This window comes from Ornithorhynchus anatinus, chromosome X4 (genome assembly GCF_004115215.2).
Source record: "Ornithorhynchus anatinus isolate Pmale09 chromosome X4, mOrnAna1.pri.v4, whole genome shotgun sequence".
NCBI classification, from domain to species: domain Eukaryota; kingdom Metazoa; phylum Chordata; class Mammalia; order Monotremata; family Ornithorhynchidae; genus Ornithorhynchus; species Ornithorhynchus anatinus.
Window position 1 is genome coordinate 5,339,713 of NC_041752.1, and position 19,972 is coordinate 5,359,684.

General features: G+C 48.6%; 1 protein-coding gene across 1 annotated transcript; it reads left to right on the forward strand.

Moving 5' to 3' along the window:
• The first annotated feature begins 1,026 nt into the window (after positions 1-1,026).
• LOC107546904 (lipocalin-15-like) lies at positions 1,027-15,720 on the forward strand. The gene is made up of 7 exons (XM_029054151.2): positions 1,027-1,479; positions 9,112-9,251; positions 11,618-11,691; positions 12,532-12,642; positions 14,835-14,936; positions 15,082-15,107; positions 15,538-15,720. Exons 1-7 carry the CDS (start codon positions 1,384-1,386, stop codon positions 15,538-15,540), a joined length of 552 nt encoding a protein of 183 aa, XP_028909984.1. The 5' UTR covers positions 1,027-1,383; the 3' UTR covers positions 15,541-15,720.
• The last annotated feature ends 4,252 nt before the right edge of the window (positions 15,721-19,972 follow it).

A 19,972-nucleotide genomic window follows, 5' to 3' on the forward strand; every position in this document is an offset into this window, starting at 1 on the left:
GCCACCAGGAATGATCATGACAGTAAGAATAATAATAACAATAATAAAGCAGCGTGGCCTACTGGAAAGAGCTGGGCTTGGGAGTCAGTGTGACCTGGGGCAAGTCATTTCAGTTCTCAGTGCCTCAGTTATTTCATCTGTAAAATGGGGGTTAAGACTGGGAGACCCCTGTGGGTCAGGGACTGCGTCCAAACTGATTATCTTTTATTTATCCCAGAGCTTAGAACAGTGCTTGGCACATAGAAAGAGCTTAGCAAGTACCACAATTATTATTATTATTATGAACAGCAATAATAATAACAATAACAGTATTAAGCATTTACCATGTGCCACAAACTGGGCACATGCTCCACTAAGTGGGAGGGAGTACAGGTATTGAATACAGATGACAGAACTTAGGCCCAGAGAAGTCAAATGACTTGACCAAGGTCACTCAGCAGGCAAGTGACAGAGCTGGGGTTAGAAGCCAGGTCTTCTGATTCCCAACTCTGTGCTCCTTCTATCAATCAATCGATCAGTCGTAGTTATTGAGAGCTTCCTGTATGCAGAGCACAGTCTTAAGCACTAGGGAAAGTACAATACAGCAATAAACAGGGACATTCCCTGTTCACAACGAGCTTAGTCTCTGAGCTCATAGGCTTCCAGAGCCCTCTTGGCTCCTCAGTGAGGAGAATAAGAGGCTGGAGAGCTGCAGATGATTGAGGGCCGGTGCTCTCACCGAGGTCTGACGTGGCCCATCGCTGACCTGAACAGCCTGAGATGGAGGGCAGAGGCTCGGTAGGCCAGCCTCCCAAGCGCCACTGTTTTGGATGGCTCTTTCAGGCTCAGGGATTTGGGGCCTGACACATTTCCAAGGCGGGTTTCTATTTCCTCTTTGGTTAAATCAGAGTAAATGTGGAATGGGGGTCAAATGGATGATTATATTTCTGATTCTGTCAAGGTGTCCGCGGATCACCAAGCCTCCAGGCCGTCGGGAGGACAAACGATCCAGTCAGAGATACAATCTGGGGTTTTTGCTCTTTTCCATCCCATCTCACACGAAACCCAATCCACCCCACCTCTCTGGTTCTGCGGAGTTCTCCCTTCTCCCTGGCCAGGAGGAAACACGTCTGGAATTGGGTGACACCTTTTGCCCAGACGTGAAACCCGCTAATGCTGTGGACTAATACCCTAGACAAGCTGAACCGCATCCCTGTCGAGTTGGCGTAACCGACCCCCAAACGCCAGGCAGATAGAGGATGCTATTGTCCCTGTGCTCACCCAGCCTCCCTCTCGGGACGCTCGAGGGGTATATAAATCCAGGGGCCCTGGAGGGCTTAGGACTCTATAGCCCTGTGACTGCTCATAGGTTCCTGAAACCAAGCAAGAGCGGAAGGACCGAGGATGAAGACTTTGCTGCTGAGTGCTGTTCTGGGGCTGGTCTGGGGGCTCCGGGTTGGAGCGGAAGTCGGCACCCAATCGGACTTTGATCAGAAAAAGGTAAAATGGCAGGGGGTTTTCGCGTCCTCACCAAGTGAAGCGGGGATGACATCAGAGCTCCTGGTTGTAAGGGGCAGGGAGAGATTCTGGTCGGTTTAGTTTTGCGAAGGGGCACCCGATGCCATCGAGGGTGAGTAGCTCTTGTGCTTGGTGAAGGGAGGCTGATTACTTGAGTTGGGCCAGGAGCAGAGGGAAGCATTTGCCTCCGGAGAACTCCCCGGTCCCGCCTGAGTGGATTTGCCATGGGGGTCTGTCAGAACAAAGTTCTCCAAACTCTCCAGATCTTCCAGTTAAGAGGGTCGATGCCCCACACTGAGCATCAATTCTGCCCTGCCACTCAAGATCTGAAGCTCCTCGTGGGCAGAGATTGTGTCTACCAACTCTATTCTATCAGTCATATCTATTCAATCAATCACTCAAACAGATCATATTTGTTGAGCGCTTACTGGGTGCAGAGCCCTGCACTAAGAACTTGGGAGAGTACAATATAATGATATAGCAGGCACATTCCCTGCCCACAATGAGCTTACGGTCTAGAGGGGGAGACAGACATTAATAGAAATAAATAAATTACGGATATGTACAAAAGCGTTGTCAGGCTGAGGGAGGGGTGATTACGGGGTGCAGATACAAGGGTGAAATAGAAAGGTGTAGGAGAAGGAGAAATGAGGGCCTAGTTGGCGAAGGCCTCTTAGAGAAGATGTGCTTATTAGATTTAGAGGAATTGGACTCTACTAAGCACTCAGTTCAGTGATCTGCAAACAGTACTAGGGAAGCAGCATGACTTAATGGAAAGAGCATGGTCCTGGGAGCCAGAGGGGACCTGGGTACTAATCCTTGCTCTGCCACTTGCCTACTGTATGACCTTGGATAAGTCACTTAACTTCTCCGTACTTCAGTTTCTTCAGCCGAAAAATGGCGATACAATACCTGTTTGTTCGTTGGTTTTATGGTACTTGTTGAGCGCTTACTGTGTGCCAAACACTGTGCCAAGCCTGGGGTAGGTATACATTAATTAGGTCGGACACTGTCCCTGTCCCACATGAGGGCTCACAGCCTTAAATAGGAAGGTGAACAGGTATTGAATTCCCATTTCATACTTGAGGAAACAGAGGCACAGAGAGGTTAAGTGGCTTGCCCAAGGTCACACAGACAGCAATTGGCAGAGTTGGGATTAGAACCCAGGTCCTCTGACTCCCAGGCCCGGGCTCTTTCCACTGGGCCATGCTGCCTTGTTCTCCCTCCTACTTAGATTGTGAGCCCCATGTGGGACAGAGACTGTATCCAGCCTAATAATCTTGAATCTTCCAACGCTTGGAACGTGCTTGACAAATAGTAAGAGCTTAACAAATACTGTTAAAAAATAAGCACCCAATAAATATCATAAATTAATAGATTGATTGTTCCACCTCTCTGCCCATCAGAGGGCTACATGACCAAGGTGCATCTCGAGACAGAAGAGACGTTTTCTGCAGGCAGCCAAAGAGTCCCCCTCCCCACCTTTAGACTTAACCCAACACTGGAGATCTCCTGTGATTAGCAAAGACCCAGTGGAACTAGAAGCAGCGTCACTTTAGTGGATGGAGTCCAAAGGTCGTGGGTTCTAATCCCAGCTCCGCCACATTTTCTGCTGGGTGACCTTGGTCGAGTCACTTCACTTCTCTGGGCCTCAGTTACCTTATCTGTAAAATGGGGATTAAGAGTGTGAGCCCTATGTGGGACAGGGACTGTGTCCAACCTAACTTGAATCTACCCCACTGCTGGGCACATAGGGCAGGGATTGTCTCTATCGTTGCCGAATTGTACATTCCAAGTGCTTAGTACAGTGCTCTGCACATAGTAAGTACTCAATAAATACCGTTGAATGAAAATAAAAGCCACTGAATGAATAGTAAGTGCTTAATAAGTACCATAATTATAATTATTGTTATTATTAGTGTCTTCCTCCTGTCCTTGGTTTGAGGCGGTTCCTGCTGCAGTGCTCTTCCTTTCACTTCTCCCTCTGAGAAAAACTAGTAACGGAACCAACCGCAAATTCACGGTTGCTCTTTGGTGGTCTTGGCCTCACCCAAACTCCTTGTAGGCAGGCAACATGACTACCAACTCTGTTATATTGTACTTTCCCAAGAACATAGTACAGTTCCCTGCATACAGAAAGCGCTCAGTAAATATCACTGAATGATCGATCGATTGACCTGAGCCTTGGATTTAGGAAAATGGGAGACTTGGGGCAGGATGTGCTAATGCCTAACTCAGCTCCCATAGGGCGGTTTCTCGAGAAACTTAGTGAAGAGACAGCAGGTGTCTAGCTCAATCGTCTGGTCCCTAAGCAGCCTCTGTTTAGCTGCCCCTGTTCAGCTTCCCCTTCTAGAATGTAAACTCACTGTGGGCAGGGAACATATCTACTAACTCTGTTGTACTCTCCCAAATGCTTAGTACAGTGTTTTGCACGCAGTAAGTGCTCAATGAATACTATTGATTGATGCTAGGGGTTAAAAATTGGCCAAAGCTTCTCTGCCCGGACACAGTACAATCTCCAGAAATTTTCCAAGGTGATTCCTTACTTGAAGGCGGAGATCGAAGCCCGGGAACCACAGATAACCTTGGTGATATCCTTTGCCCTTTTAGGAAAATCCCGTGGATTCACCAAGCCAGGTTCAATTAGAATTTCTGGCTCTGTGGGGGGTTGGGACTATGGAAGGTGGGCTCATTTAGCGTCTCACCGGGAAAAGATAACGTCACACATGCCCTCATTATCTAAAAGAAATTCTAGCCGGCATGTTCTAGTCTCATTAAAAGCATCACTGTCTCTAAAGGGCAGATGGAGACCAGTTATAGGACCCTACCCTTATTTGATTGACTCTGACAATACTATATGTTGACCAATGTCCAAGTCTCGGGATTGATTACACTGATAAGACCTTTTCTAGAGTTTCAGTGAGATTGAAACCCATCTGCAGTCAGGTTAAGACCCTGAAATCCAGTGTGAGAGCAGATTTGTGTGAATGTGAAGCTCAGTTCGGGATTGTTTCCACTCGAGTCAGGGAATGTGAGTACCCCTGACTCCACCCATTTAACCTTGGGGTGGAGTTTTGATGCCAAGGTGGGTGGGTGTGGAATCCATCCTCCTTGTCAACGGCGCTTATTCCTGCTGCCGAAGACATTTTAAAACCCCTTCCCTCCCACCTTCGCCCACACACATCTATTTTAATTTCCAGGGGAGATGCAAAAAGATCTAGGGCATCCCCCAAACCAGGTGAAGCTGAGAAATATTACTGTACCAGCCCTGGAGCCAGAAGCAGCGTGGCCAAACGGAAAAAAGCTTAGGCCTAGGAGTCAGGGTACCTTAGGTACTCAGGTAGTCAATCAATCGATGGTATTTATTGAGTATTCACTGTGTGTAGAGAACTGTGCTAAACACTTGGGAAAGTACACTATAACAGAGTAGCCAGATCTGATCCCTTCCCACAAAGAGCTTAAACTATGCCTCAGTTTCCTCATCTCTTAAATGGGGGCTCAATAGCTGTTCTCCCTCCTAGACTGTGAACCCCGTTCATTCAGTCATATTTACTGAGCGCTTACTGTGTGCAAAGCACTGTACTAAGTGCTTGAGCTTAGTGGGACAGGGGCTGGATCCAACTTGATTATTATGTATTTTTCCCAACACTTAGTACAGTGTTTTTTATGGTATTTGTTAAGTGCTCACTATGTGCCAGGCACTGTGCTAAGCATTTGGGTAGGTAAAATTTAGATAATCCGGTTGGACATAATCCATGTCCCACATGGGGCTCACAGTCTTTAATCTCCAGGATATGGATGAGGTAACTGAGGCACAGAGAAGTTAAGTGACTCACCCAAATGCCCACAGCAGACAAGTGGTGGACCCAGGATTAGAACCCAGGTCCTCTGACTCCCAGAGCCGTGCCCTACCCACTTGTCTTGCCTTATGCTGTCAAGTTGTCGCCGACCCACAGCGACTCCATGGACACATCATCTCTTCCAGAACGCCCCACCTCCATCTGCAATCATTCTGGTAGGAAATCCCTAGAGTTTTCTTGGTCAAAATCCAGAAAGTGGTTTATCACTGCTTTCTTCTGGGCAGTAAAATTGAGTCTCTGCCCTCTACTCTCTCCCGTGCTGCTGCTGCCCAGCACAGGTGAGTTTTGACTTGGAGCAGATTGCTTTCCACTCGCCAGCCACTGCCCAAAGTAGAAATGGAATGGGTATGTCTCTGCCTGACTCTCCCTCTCGTAGCCGAGACTGGTAGAGTACTGGAAACTCTCTAGGTGAGATCCTTGCAGGGGGGGAAGGGTGCTCTACCCACTAGGCTACACTATTTCTCTTTGCCCGTAGTAAATACCTTACAAATACCACGATTATAAGAATAATGTTGGTATTTAAGTGCTTATTATGTGCAGAGCACTGTTCTAAGCACTGGGGTAGATACAGAGTAATCAGGTTGTCCCACGTGAGGTTCACAGTTAATCCCCATTTTCCAGATGAGGTAACTGAGGCCCAAAGAAGTGAAGTGACTTGCCCACAGTCATCCTGCTGCCAAGTGGCGGATCCAGGATTCGAACCCATGACCTCTGACTCCCAAGCCCGGGCTCTTTCCACTGAGCCACGCTGCTTCTGTAATTATTATTACTGTGGTTTGGGCATGCAAAACTCCAGACTGGCTTTAGAGCTCGTTCACTCATTGCGTTGTATTTAATGAGCGCTTACTGCGTGCAAAGCACTGTTCTAAGCACTTGGGCGAGTATGCTACAACAGTGAACGTACGTATTCTCTGCCCATAACAAGCTTACAGCCTAGAGTCCAACAGAGAGGCCAGTGCCAGAGCTTGGGGGGTGCTCACCTGGATCTTGAAACCCACCAGAGGCCGGAGGAGTCCCTGGTTGGACCCTCAGAAATCCTGTTGGTGTCCTGAGCTGGGTTAAGGGGAAGGGAACTTCTTATCCAGCCCCAGCCCTCAGCGGGGCAATAGGAATGGGATCTGCTCAGGGGTCATGGGTTCGACTCCCGGCTCTGCCACTTGTCAGCTGTGTGACTGTGGGCAAGTCACTTCACTTCTCTGGGCCTCAGTTGCCTCATCTGTAAAATGGGGATTAACTGTGAGCCTCACGTGGGACAACCTGATTACCCTGTATCTACCCCAGCGCTTAGAACAGTGCTCTGCACATAGTAAGCGCTTAACAAATACCAACATTATTATCTGCTGCCAGCCTCTGCGGCTGGGCCAGGGTGAGAGGAGACCCTGGGGCCCATGCCAGGCTGCCTGGTCTGAATGGGGGTGAGGCAGGCCCTCAGTTTACCACCGAGCCCCTGTCAGCCCTCCAGGCTGGGCTGAGCACCCAAACCTCTTCTGACCAAATAAAGGAGCTTCCCTGCACTCCGCCCAACTCTTTTTCTCATTGTTTTTGCAGTTTTGTCCTTAAGTGTCTGTCTACTCTTTCCATCCTTATTCTTAGATTATGAGTTACTTGAGGGTCAGGAATCATGTCTAATTTTCACCGGTGGTTTTTTTTTTTTTTCCCGGTGCTCAGTAGAGTGCTCTGCACAAACTAAGAGCTTTTAAAAAACCACCATTAATAATGATAATAATAATAATTATGGTATTTGTTAAGTGCTTACTATGTGCCAAGGGCTGTTCTAAGCCCTGGGGTAGATACAAGGTAATCAGTTGTCCCTCGTGGGGCTCACACTTTTAATCCCCATTTTGCAGATGAGGTAACTGAAGCACAGAGACGTTAAGTGACTTGCCCAGGGTCACACAGCAGACAAGTGGCGGAGCTGGGATTAGAACCCATGTCCTCTGACTCCCAAACCCGGACTCTTTCCACTCAGCCATGCTGCTTCCCCTTACTTTCATTCATTCATTCAATAGTATTTATTGAGCGCTTACGATGTGCAGAGCACTGTACTAAGCGTTTGGAATGAACAAGTCAGCAACAGATAGACAGTCCCTGCCATTTGACGGGCTTACGGTCTAATCGGGGGAGACGGACAGACGAGAACAATGGCAATAAATAGAGTCGAGGGGAAGAACATCTCGTAAAAACAATGGCAACTAAATAGAATCGAGGCGATGTACATTTCATTAACAAAATAAATAGGGTAATAAATATATACAGTTGAGCAGACGAGTACGGTGCTGAGGGGATGGGAAGGGAGAGGAGGAGGAGCAGAGGGAGATGGGGGGAAAAGAGGGTTAAGCTGCAGAGAGGTGAAGGGGGGGTGGTAGAGGGAGTAGAGGGAGAAGAGGAGCTCAGTCTGGGAAGGCCTCTCGGAGGAGGTGAGTTTTAAGTAGGGTTTTGAAGAGGGGAAGAGAATCAGTTTGGCGGAGGTGAGGAGGGAGGGCGTTCCAGGACCGCGGGAGGACGTGGCCAAGGGGTCGACGGCGGGATAGGTGAGACCGAGGGACGGTGAGGAGGTGGGCGGCAGAGAAGCGGAGCGTGCGGGGTGGGCGGTAGAAAGAGAGAAGGGAGGAGAGGTAGGAAGGGGCAAGGTGATGGAGAGCCTTGAAGCCTAGAGTGAGGCTACTCTACTATTGTGCCTGGGCTAGAGGTGAAAGGAACCTCAATCTGGCTCAAAACCCAGCAGGGGAGAGAGAATGAGGAAATCTCTAGTGTGTGACTGCTTTCCTACCTCAGGTAGCAGGGCCCCATTTAAAAGTGGAGCAGCCATCTTGTCTCAGAGCAATGGTATGGATTTCCCACGGGAGGTGGGACTCAAAGAAATGGGTTGATGTAGAAATGATGTGACTACCCTTAACTCTCCCGACCTTTCTCCAACAATTGTGGCGGCCGAAGTAAGGCCCTCCTTAAGGGCAACAGAGAGTAAATAACTTGGGGAAAGACAGGCGCTAAATCGAAAGCTAAGGATGGCGCAATGCGGGTGGGAGACATACCGTTTTCATAGTGCCTGTATCCTTCCTGAAATTCCCATCGTGCTCTCCTTTGAGTTGAATGTACATTTTGGGAGCTTGGCTTCGAAGCTCTCCATCCCCTTGCCCCCTCCTACCTCACCTCCCTTCTCTCTTTCTACTGCCCACCCCCACGCGCTCTGCTCCTCTGCCACTCACCTCCTCACCGTCCCCCGTTCACGCCTGTCCCGCCGTCGACCCCCGGCCCATATCCTGCCGCTGTCCTGGAATGCCCTCCCTCCTCACGTCCGCCAAACTAACTCTCTTCCCCTCTTCAAAGCCCTACTGAGAGCTCACCTCCTCCAAGAGGCCTTCCCAGACTGAGCTACCCCCTTTTCCCTCTGCTCCCACTCCACCCTCTGCTCCTTCCCCTCCCCTCAGCACTGGGCTCATTTGTACATATTATTTATTACCCTATTTATCTTGTTAATGAGGTGTACATCCCCTTGATTCTATTTATCATGATAATGTTGTCTTGTTTTTCTTTCGTTCTGTTTTGCTCTGTCGTCCGTCTCCCCCGATTAGACTGTGAGCCTGTCACTGGGCAGGGATCGTCCCTATCTGTTGCCGAATTGTACATTCCATGTGCTGTACACATAGTAAGCGCTCAATAAATACTATTGAATGAATGAATGAGGGAAAGCCCGTGTTAAGGGGTGGGGTGGCAGGAAAGAGTTAAGCAGTTTCTTTCCAAATACTTTCTCCAGTTTGCCGGGGCCTGGAACATTATTGCCGCGGCCTCGAACGACAAGGTGTTTCTTTCCAAGAAGGACTCCATGAAGATGGCAACCGCCATCGTAACACCTGCAGCCAACGGTGATCTGAACGTCAAATTCGGATTCCCTAAGTAAGTGAAACGTGGATGGGGCTAATCAGCAGCTTCCTTTCAGGAAACTTCTTTATTGTAATACCTCCCGGAATGAGAGCCAAATCCCTCTCAGAACTTAATGTCCACTGTGGGTGTTGGGTGGAAATATTGGTTGATGGAGCTACTAGCTCTTTATTCGGTTGGATCTCATTGTGGAATTGCTGTGGAATCGATGACAGCGTAATAATAATGATGATGATGATGATGGCATTTGTTAAGCGCTAACTATGTGCCAAGCACTGTTCTAAGCGCTGGGGTAGATAAAAGGTAATCAGGTTGTCCCACGGGGGGCTCACAGTCTCAATCCCCATTTTACAGATGAGGGAACTGCGGCACAGAGAAGTCAAGTGACTTGCGTAGAGTCACACAGCTGATCAGTGGTGGAGCTGGGATTAGAACCCATGACCTCGGACTCCCAAGCCCGTACTCTTTCCACTAAGTCATGCTGCTTCTCTAGAGTAGCACCTTGAGTGAAGTCTAAAGGTTCTTTCACGGGAGTGGACTGGCAGAAGGGAGGAGTCAGGGAGTGGGAGGCCCCAGTTTCCAAATAAAGGCAATGTCGCCTAGTGGAAAGAGTACGGGGTTGATGCTAGGGGTCTTGAGTTCTAATCTTGGCCTGCCTCTCATCTACTGGGTGACTTGGGCAAGTTTCTTATCCTCTCTGAGCTCCATCTTCTGCATCTGTAAATGAGGAGAATATTTCCTGTCCCTGGGAAGGATGTGAGCTAACGGATGTGAAAATTGGGGAAAAGTCAAGGAATTCAAGGAATGATTGTATTTGGGGAACTGGAGATATGGGAAAGAAGGAAAATAGAATCAGTTGAAAGAAAGCAGACACTTACACCATCAAAGAAGCCTCAGTGGGGGAGAACTAGTGGAAGGGGATGGGTGGGTAGGAGTACGTAGCCTTTCGTGCTGGGGAAGGAGGTCCGTAACCTAGCGGAAAGAACACAGGACTGGAAGCCAGAAGACCCTAGCTCTGTCTCTGACTCTCTGTGTGTCCATGGTCAAGCCAGAGCCTCAGTTTCCAGAGCCTCAGTTTTCTCATTTGTAAAAGGGTGATGATATCAATCGCGAGGAATTATGTCTGTCTCAAATCACTATATCTACTCCGGAGTTTAGCGCATAGTACGTGCTTAATAACTGTGATATTTGTCAAGTACTTGCTATATGCCAAGCACGGCGGTCTAGATACAAGACAATCAAGTAGGAGATGGTCTCTGTCCCACGTGGGGATCGCAGTCAAAGGGTGAGTGAGGACAGGTTTTGATCCTCATTTTGCAGAAGAGGGAATTGAGGCACAGAGTAAGCGTTCTGAAGAGTTTGGTCTCCTGGGACTACCTGGTTGGTGGGGGAATCAGCTGTGGGGAGAGTGAGAGTGAAAAGAGCATGGGCCTGGGAGTCAGAAGGTCATGGGTTCTAATCTGGGCTCCTCCACATGTTTGCTGTGTGACCTTGGGCAAGTCATTTCACTTATCAAAGGTCACACAGTAGCTAAGTGGAGGAGCTGGGGTTAGAACTCAGTTTCTCTGACTCCCAGGCCTGGGCTCTTTCCTCTACTTCCACATTGCATCTTGTCATTGCTATGAGAATTCTGCAGAATTCAGGGAGGCCTTTGAGAGACCAGCTTCAGTGGAAGCTGAGTCCCCAGAGAAGGACACTCAGGGAACGGGGAAACTGAAAGCCAGCTGACCTTGGGGGGGGGGTGTTTTCCAAGAGAAGCAGTGTGGCCTAGTAGATAGAGCACAGGCCTGGGAGGAAGAAGGACCTGGGTTCTAATCTTGGCTCTGTCTCTTGTCTGCTCTGTGATAAATGGCAAGTCACTTCACTTCTCTGTGTCTCGGTACCCTCCTCTGTAAAATGGGGATTAAGACTGTGAATCCCATGTGGGACATGGACTGGATCCAACCTGATTAGCTTGTATCTACCCTAGGGCTAAAAACAGCGCCTAGCACATAGTAAGCACTTAACAAATATCGTAAAAAAAAGTCGTTACTGGGGATTTCTGAAGAGTTTGGTCTCCTGGGACTACTTAGTTGGTGGGAGAATCAGCTGTGGGGAGAGTGAGACTGAATAGAGAGTGGGCTTGGGAGTCAAAAGGTAATGGGTTCTAATCTGGACTCCTCCACTTGTTTGCTGGGTGACCTTGGGCAAGTCACTTCACTTCTCTGTGGTTCAGTTACCTCATCTGTAAAGTGTATTGAGACTGTGAGCCCCACATGGTACAGGGACTGTCCAACCCGATTTGCTTGTATCCACACCAGTATTTAGTACAGTGCCTGGCATGAAGTAAGTGCTTAACAAATATAATAATAATAATAATGATAATAATAATGATTCTGCAGGCATGATGGTGGCTGCCAGATTATGGACACAGTTTTCGTCAAAGGATCTGTGCCCGGCCAGTTCAGCGATGCAGGTACTGACCAATATTCAATATTCAATAGTATTTATTGAGCGCTTACTACGTGCAGAGCACTGTACTAAGCGCTTGGAATGTGCAATTCAGCAACAGATAGAGACAATCCCTGCCCACTGACGGGCTTACAGTCTAATCGGGGAGACAGACGGACAAAAACAAGACAACTTAATCACGATAAATAGAATCAAGGGGATGTACACCTCTTGGGCTCCCCCGCTAGCCTGTTAGCTCACTGTGAACAGGGAATGTGTCTATTAACGCTGTTGCATTGTCCTCTCCCAAGAGCCTAGAACAGTGCTTTGCACACAGTAAGCGCTCAATAAATACCACTGATGATGATGATGACAAATGGCAGAAATACTGTGCTCTATGCAACGTAGGGAAGCAGACACAAACCCCCCAGAGAGAAGCCTGAATCACTAACTCACCAGGAGGACCACTGTGCTGACTTCTTGGAGATCCTGGTGCCACTCTTTTGGAGTGGCCACAGGGGTCAGCGGTGCCAGGATTACGGATCAGGCACGGGCCCATTCCCATTTCCCTCGGCCAACTCACACCTCAAGCTTCCCCCAAAAAGGGAAAGGAACTGGTGGTGGGCTGTTTATCCCAGGGAGTCCTAACCCTGACCCAAACTCTGTGGTGGCCCTGAGTATTTTTGATAGCCTAACATTGGGGCTCCAACCCAGAATGGCACCCAGCACTTTTGAAGGGGCACCCTTCAGGGTCAGGGGTGACAATTCTCTCCCTGCACTATCTACAAAAGGAAGTGGTTGCATACCCAGTGCCCCAAGAAAGGCAAGGACTGACCCAGGCCCAGGGGCTTTGCTCTCGTTTCAGACTTTAACCAGAAGAAAATCCACGTGGTAAAGACCGACTACAAGCGCTATGCCATCATGTACATGCAGGTGGAAAGGGATGGCGTGACCAGCAACATGCTGCAGCTTTACAGTAGGTGCTGGGGGATCGCTCCTGGCAGTCTGTGGGGCAGAGGCCCCAGGTTGGGGCCGGGGAATATGGTGGGCGGGAACCAACATGGCTGAATGACAGGATCTTCCATCCTGGTTGAGTTCCACCTCCAGCTATTAGGGCCTGGGGGAGGGTTCAGGAGGAAGGGAGTCCTAGGGGGAAGGAGGATAGGTGGCCTCCCTCCGGCTTCTTCAGCTGGTGACCAGATCCCAGTTCTACAGACCAGGGTCCCACCTTGGCCTGAGGGAGACTAGGCTTCCTCCAACATCATCCAGAGGAGCAGTGAGTCCTAAATGAAGGAGCACAGAACTGGGAATTGGAGGACCAAGGTTTTAATCCATGTTCTGCCACTCGTCTGCTGGGTGACCTTGGGCAACTCAGCCGCTCTGTGCCTCAATTGCCTCATCTGCAAATTGGGAATTCAATACCTGTTCTCCCTCCTGCTTAGGCTGTGAGCCTAATGTGGGACGGGAACTGTGTCCAACGTGATTAACTTGTATTTACACAATGCTTAGAACAGTGCTTCACAAATAGTAAGGACTTAAATACCGTCATTACAAGCAACAATAATAAAAATCCTAATCAATGACCTTCCTGTACAGACTCTGGGAGTTCTGAAGACTATCCACTTTGGTCCTGGGGATTTGAGACAGGACTCAGAGATTGGAAGCCCAGTGCCCTTTCAGAGACAAGGTTTTCAGCCTTCACCTCAGGGCTGGTCTGATGACGCACTGTGCTTCTGGGCTCCCAACTCCACCAGTTAGCTCATCTCTTCTACCTTTTCTTTGTAAAGTGCTCCTTCGAATGGAAGCAGCATGATCTAGTGCATAGAGCCCTGGCCTGGAAGTCAGAGGGACCCGGGTTCGAAGCCCAGCTCTGCCACTTGTCTGCTGTGTGACCTTGGGCAAGTCACTTCACTTCTCTGCGCCTCAGTTACCTCATTTGTAAAATGGGGATTAAGACTGTGAACCCCATGGGGGTCAGGGACCATGTCCAACTTGATTACCTTGTATCTACCTTAGTGCTTAGAACAGTGCTTGACACACAGTAAGCACTTAAATACCATCATCACTGTCATCATCACCTGTCTGCTATATGACCCTGGGCAAGTCACTTCACTTCTCTGGACCTCGGTTACCTCATCTGTAAAATAGGAATTAAGACTGTGAGCCCCATGTGGGACAGGGACTGTGTCCAATTCTGATTACCTTCTATCTACCCCAGTGCTTGGCACATAGTAAGTGCTTAACAAGGAATATAATTACAATAATAATAGATGGCGTGGGGGGAGAAAAGGAAGGGAGGGCCGGCCCTGGATTATTGAACATGGGAACAAGGATTGATTCTAAGCCCTCAAGTGCTCCGCCGAAAAGTTTAAATGACTCTGAGCTGTGGAGTTGAGGAGTTGCGTGGGGCTGAATATTTTTAGTGGTATTTAATAAGTGCTTACATGTTTGTAAAGTGCTAGGGTAAATACATCTGAGGCTAGTCCAAACAAGTCAAGGGTTCAGAACTACTTGGAGGCCGTTGCGCTCCTGGTCTGCCCCATTTGTTCTTCTCTGATACTATGGTGAGTTCCCTGCTCCCTGATTCCCTCCAGTTAAAGATCAGCATTCACTGCCAGTTATGAATCATTCCAAGAAGGGACCAGTGAACACTAATATGTCACTGGAAGCTGCTTGTGGGTAGGGAACATGCCTATCAACTCTATTCTATTGCCCCCTTCTAAAAGCTTAGTACTATGTTGTGCTATCATAGAGAAGCAGAGTGGCTCAGTGGAAAGAGCCCGGGCTTGGGAGTCAGAGGTCATGGGTTCGAATCCCAGCTCTGCCACGTGTCAGCTGTGTGACCTTGGGCAAGCCACTTAACTTCTCTGTGCCTCAGTTACCTCATCTGTAAAATGGGGATTCATTGTGAGCCCCATGTGGGACAACCTGATTACCCTGATTACCCTGTATCTACCCCAGCACTTAGAACAGTGCTGTGCACATAGTAAGGACTTAACAAATACCAACATTATTATACACATTATGATATTTCCACACACATTTTTGAGCCCTGGCCTCACCCTCTTTCTTTGTTTGCTGTTTACAGCATCTCTTTACCTTTGTTTGCAGTGTGGATGTAACCATTTCTGACACGTTCTCATTTCCCCCCTCCCAACCTTCTCTCAGCCCGAGGCAAATCCCTGATTCCAGACGTGGCCCTCAAAATGCAGATGATGGCTCCCAAACTGAAGCTCTATCCCCATCAGGGACGCTTGCTCCCCAAGACAGGTAAAGGCTTCCCAGTCTGCCACCTCCTTCTCCATCCTGGGAAAGGAGTGAATCCAGGGATCGGGTCCGGAATCCCTCTCCTCCCCATCGGCTGCCAGGGTTGGGCTTAGAGATGGCTGGTAATGGGGTTTCTCTGTCTCCACAGATGTGTGCATCAAAGCTCTTGCCCAGGTAAGTGCCAGGCGGAGTCACAGAGCCCCCGCCACCCCAGAGTCCAGTGGGGAAGTGCAGTAGCTGGTGGGGTAATCGTGATGAGGAGTGTTGGCCGTAGCTACCCAGAAAACGGCTCCAATTCTGCTCCTATTTTGGCTGTGGGGATCTGGCCAGGAGAAGGCCTGGCCTCTGGGTTCCCTTGGGCCCTGGCTGAGGTCACCATTTTCTCCAAACTCCTGTATCAGATTTACCTTCCTCAGTGGCTCTGGATGCCCAACTTGGGCCTCCAGTCATGTCCAAGAGCCATGGGTTGAATGGAGGCACCAACCACTCTGCCATGCTGTCCCTCAAGCTGACCGCCCATGAGCGCCTCATTGTTTCTGATGCCAGCTAAGAGGCTAGTTGTGTGGACTCCTGGTCAGTGACTGGCCCCTTCTCTGTTTTGCAGTGACGTTCACCTTCATCTCTCTCTTGGGAAGCACTGCTGGATCCTGCCAGAATCAAACTCGGCTTCTCTCCTCATCTCCTTCTGGATCCCCCCAGTTCTCTCTCCCCCCGGGGGGTTTGGGGTCCTGCCTGATTTCTGTAGGAATTTTCCTCTCAAGGTGAAATAAACCTAAGATTAATATTCCCCCTTGGAGCCTGTGCTATTTATGGGGCCTCAGGGTGAGAAGTGGGTGCTGAGGGCCTGGTGCTGAGTCTTTAGCAGCTCTATAGAAAGAAGAACTCTCTGATAATGAGGAAGAAGAAAACTGTTGAAACTGAAGAAGAAGCTGTTGATTAGGACTGGAGATGCTGGAAGCAGGCTCCTGATGTTCATCCCAGAGAGCCCCTGAATGAAACAATACCCACTGTTGACACCACATAGTAACTCTTCCAAACCAGAAAATTGCTCCTCAGAGAGTCAAACACCAAATCTACATGGGGTGAAACACATTTTATCTGTAAAAAAAAAAAATCCCAAATCCACAAAGTGCAGATGATAAGGCAAAAGGGATTAAAATAAAGGAGGGAAGCCATTTGAAGTTTCATTTTCAAAGAAGGGGATGGAGATCTGGAAGGATTTTAGATTTTAATTAATTAGTTCAATCGTAGTATTTGCTGAGGGCAGAGTACTAAACTAAGAGTTTGGGAGGGTGCAGTAGAATAGGAAGTCATGATCCCTGTCCTCAAGGAACTTAGAATCTAGTCAGAAAGACAGGCAAGAAAATAAATTACAGGTAAGGGAAGTAACAGAGAATAAGGATATGTACATAAGTGTTGTGGGCTAGGGTGAGTATCAAAGCGTGTAGGGGGTAATAATAATAATAATGGTATTTGTTAAGTGCCAAGCACTGTTCTAAGCGCTGGGGTAGGGACAAGGCAATCAGATGGTCCCATGTGGGGTCACAGTCTTAATCCCCATTTTACAGATGAGATGACTGAGGCACAAAGAAGTGAAGTGACTTGCCCAAAGTCACACAACTGACAAGTGGCGGAGCCAGGATTAGAACCCAAAATCTCTGACTCCCAAGCCCGTGCTCTTTCTACTGAGCCATGCTGCTTCTTAAGTACAGACCTAAGTGCCCAAGCGATGCAGAAGAGTGGGAGAATGAGATGGGGATATACGAGGTTAGTCAGGGAAGGCTTCCCAGAGATATGATTTTAGTCAGGTTTTGAAAAAGGGGAGAGGAGTGATCTCTTGGATGTGAGGGGAGAGTGAGTTGCAGGTAGGAGGGAGGACATGAGGAAGGGGAAGATGGTAAGATTGATGAAGAAGCGGTACAGTTAATAAGTTGGGGTTAAAGGAGGAAAGTGTGCGAGCTGAGATGTAGTGGGAGAGGGACAAGGATATGTAGCGGGAACAAAACTAATCGGGTGCCTTAAAAAATAATCTAAAGACCTTCTACAGTCCTAATCAACTTCTTTACCTGGTGACAGTCCTCTCTCAGGTGAGGGTCCTGGAGGCCAGGGAGAATGACTTACTGGCTCACAGCCCTGAGATGCTGGTGATAATTAAAAAACACCAAGCAGAAGATCAGATTCTTTCTCAGATTGCTCTATCAGAGCTACGATCCAGTTAATTTCAGATGTGCAGGTGGAGAAAGGAAAGGAGTTGGCAGAGATATCAATCAACCAGTGGTATTTATTAGGCACTTACTGTGGAAAGAGCACTGTATGAAGTGCTTGAGAGTGTATAGCACAACGGAGTTGATAGACATGTTCTAGAGAGCGAGAGGCAGCATGACCTCACGGAAAGAGTGCAAGACTGGGAGGCAGAAGGCCTGGGTTCTATTTCTAACTCTGAAACTTGCCTGCTATATGATGTTGGGCAAGTCTCTCAATTGCTCTGTGCCTCAGTTTCCTCATCTGTACAGTGGGGATTCAATACCTGTTCTCCCTCTCCCTCGGACCGTGAGCCCGTGTGGGACAGGAAGGTCCATGTCCGATCTGATTCTCTTGAAAATAGCTCAGCACTTAGTAATAATAATAGTAATTATGGTATTTGTTAGGCACTTACTATGTGCCAGGCTCTGTATTAAGCACTGGGGTGGATACAAGCAAATGGGGTTGGATATAGTTCCTATCGTACATGAGGCTCACAGTCTCAATCTCCATTTTACAGATGAAGCAACTGAGGTGCAGAGAAGTGACTTGCCCAGGGTCACACAGCAAACAAGTGGCAGAACAGGGATTAGAATCCATGACCTTCTGGCTCCCAGGCTCGTGCTCGCCCTACTACACCAATCTGCTTCCAAACACCACCACTATTACTATAAGGTTAAAATGGGCAACAAGTGGCCAGGAATTGCTCTCTAAAGCTGGATTGGCCTCTAGCAGCTGCCAGGGCATTTGAGAAGACCATCTGAAAAGAGCTGGATAAGGATAATAATAATAATGTTGGTATTTGTTAAGCGCTTATTATGTGCTGAGCACTGTTCTAAGCGCTGGGGTAGATACAGGGTAATCAGGTAGTCCCACGTGAGGCTCACAGTTAATCCCCATTTTACAGATGAGGTAACTGAGGCACAGAGAAGTTAAGTGACTCGCCCAAAGTCACACAGCTGACAAGTGGCAGAGCCGGGATTCGAACTCATGACCTCTGACTCCCAAGCCCGGGCTCTTTCCACTGAGCCATGCTGCTTCTCTAATAATAATGTTGGTATTTGTTAAGTGCTTACTATGTGCAGAGCACTGTTCTAAGCACTGGGGTAGATACAGGGTAATCAGGTTGTCCCAAGTGAGGCTCACAGTTAATCCCCATTTTACAGATGAGGTAATTGAGGCCCAGAGGAGTGAAGTGACTTGCCCACAGTCACACAGCTCACAAATGGCAGAGCTGAGATTCGAACCCATGACCTCTGACTCCCAAGCCCGGGCTCTTTCCACTGAGCCATACTGCTTCCTCTCGGGTCATAAGCCCTGGTCAGGGGATATGACTTCCAGGCCCAAGAAGAGATAATGATAATAATAAATGGGAAGCAGCATGGCTCAGTGGAAAGAGCCCGAGCTTGGGAGTCAGAGGTCATGGGTTCGAATCCCAGCCCCACCACTTGTCAGCTGTGTGACTGTGGGCAAGTCACTTAACTTCTCTGGGCCTAAGTTCCCTCATCTGTTAAATGGGGATTAACTGTGAGCCTCACGTGGGACAACGTGATTACCCTGTATCTACCTCAGCGCTTAGAACAGTGCTCTGCACATAGCGCTTAACAAATACCAGCATTATTATTATGATGATATTTATTAAGTACTATGTGCCAGGCACGGTACTAAGCACTGGGGTGAATACAAGCAAAATTGAGTTGAACACAATGCCTGTCACATGTGGGGTTTGCAGTATCACTCCCCATTTTACAGATGAGGTAGCTGAGGCACAGAGAAGTGAGATGACTTGCCCATGGTCACACAGCCGACATGTGGTGGACGTGGGATTAGAACCCATGACCTTCTGACTCCCAGGCCTGTGCGCTTATATACTACACCGTGCCGCTTCCGAGGTCCGTGGAGGTCCTTGGAGGCCTCAAGGATTCTGTCCAAACTCTCCCCTTTGTCTTCCTGCATCAGTATTCTGCACCCCTGAAGGTCTCTTACTCCCCTCTCTGACAGTACCTGGGTGGAGGTGAGGTGTCCACTGGAACCAGTTCAGGGAAGTAGGCCTTGATGGACCTTCTAACTAAGGTCAGCTGGTCAGCCCAGTGTAGAGTTGTTCCAGTCACTGGGAGATGTCCAGAAGTTTGACAGTGGCGGGAAATGGTTCCATAATGGGTTTCTGTTCAGAGGAAAAGATCGGACTAAATATCAGCTCTGGCCCTGAAATCCTCCCTTGGAACTTAGAGCTGGAAGGAATGCCAAGAGGAAACAAGAATTATGACTTTTACTAAGTCCTGGGGTAGACGCAAGATAATCAGATCAGACACAGCCCCTATCCCACACGGGACTCACAGTCGAAGAGACGGGATGAGCGGACTCCTATTTTATAGATGAAGAAACTGAGGCACAGAGCGGTTAAGTGACTTATATCTACTTAGCCTACTGACTTTCCTGAGAGCTTAGTACAGGGCTTTGCGCCCAATAAATACCACTAATGGATTGTCCCCAGGAGGCCAGTGGCAGAGCTGGGATTAGAATTCTGGATGTCCACCTTCCCAGTCCCGAGCTCTTCCCACTAGGTTCTGCTGTCCCCACCTTGTCAGCTGGTCCAGAAGAGAGGATGGCCTCTTTGTTCCCAATGGTCATGGCGTTTGAAACTACGCTTCATGTCTTTACAGTGAAGCAGATGAAGCAGACAGAACAGCCTTAGTGGAAGAAATTAGGAGAGGGACTGCTCTTTGTTTTTTAAATGGCATCTGTAAAGGGCTTACTAGGTGCCAGGCATCGTACTAAGCACTGAGGTGGATACGAGC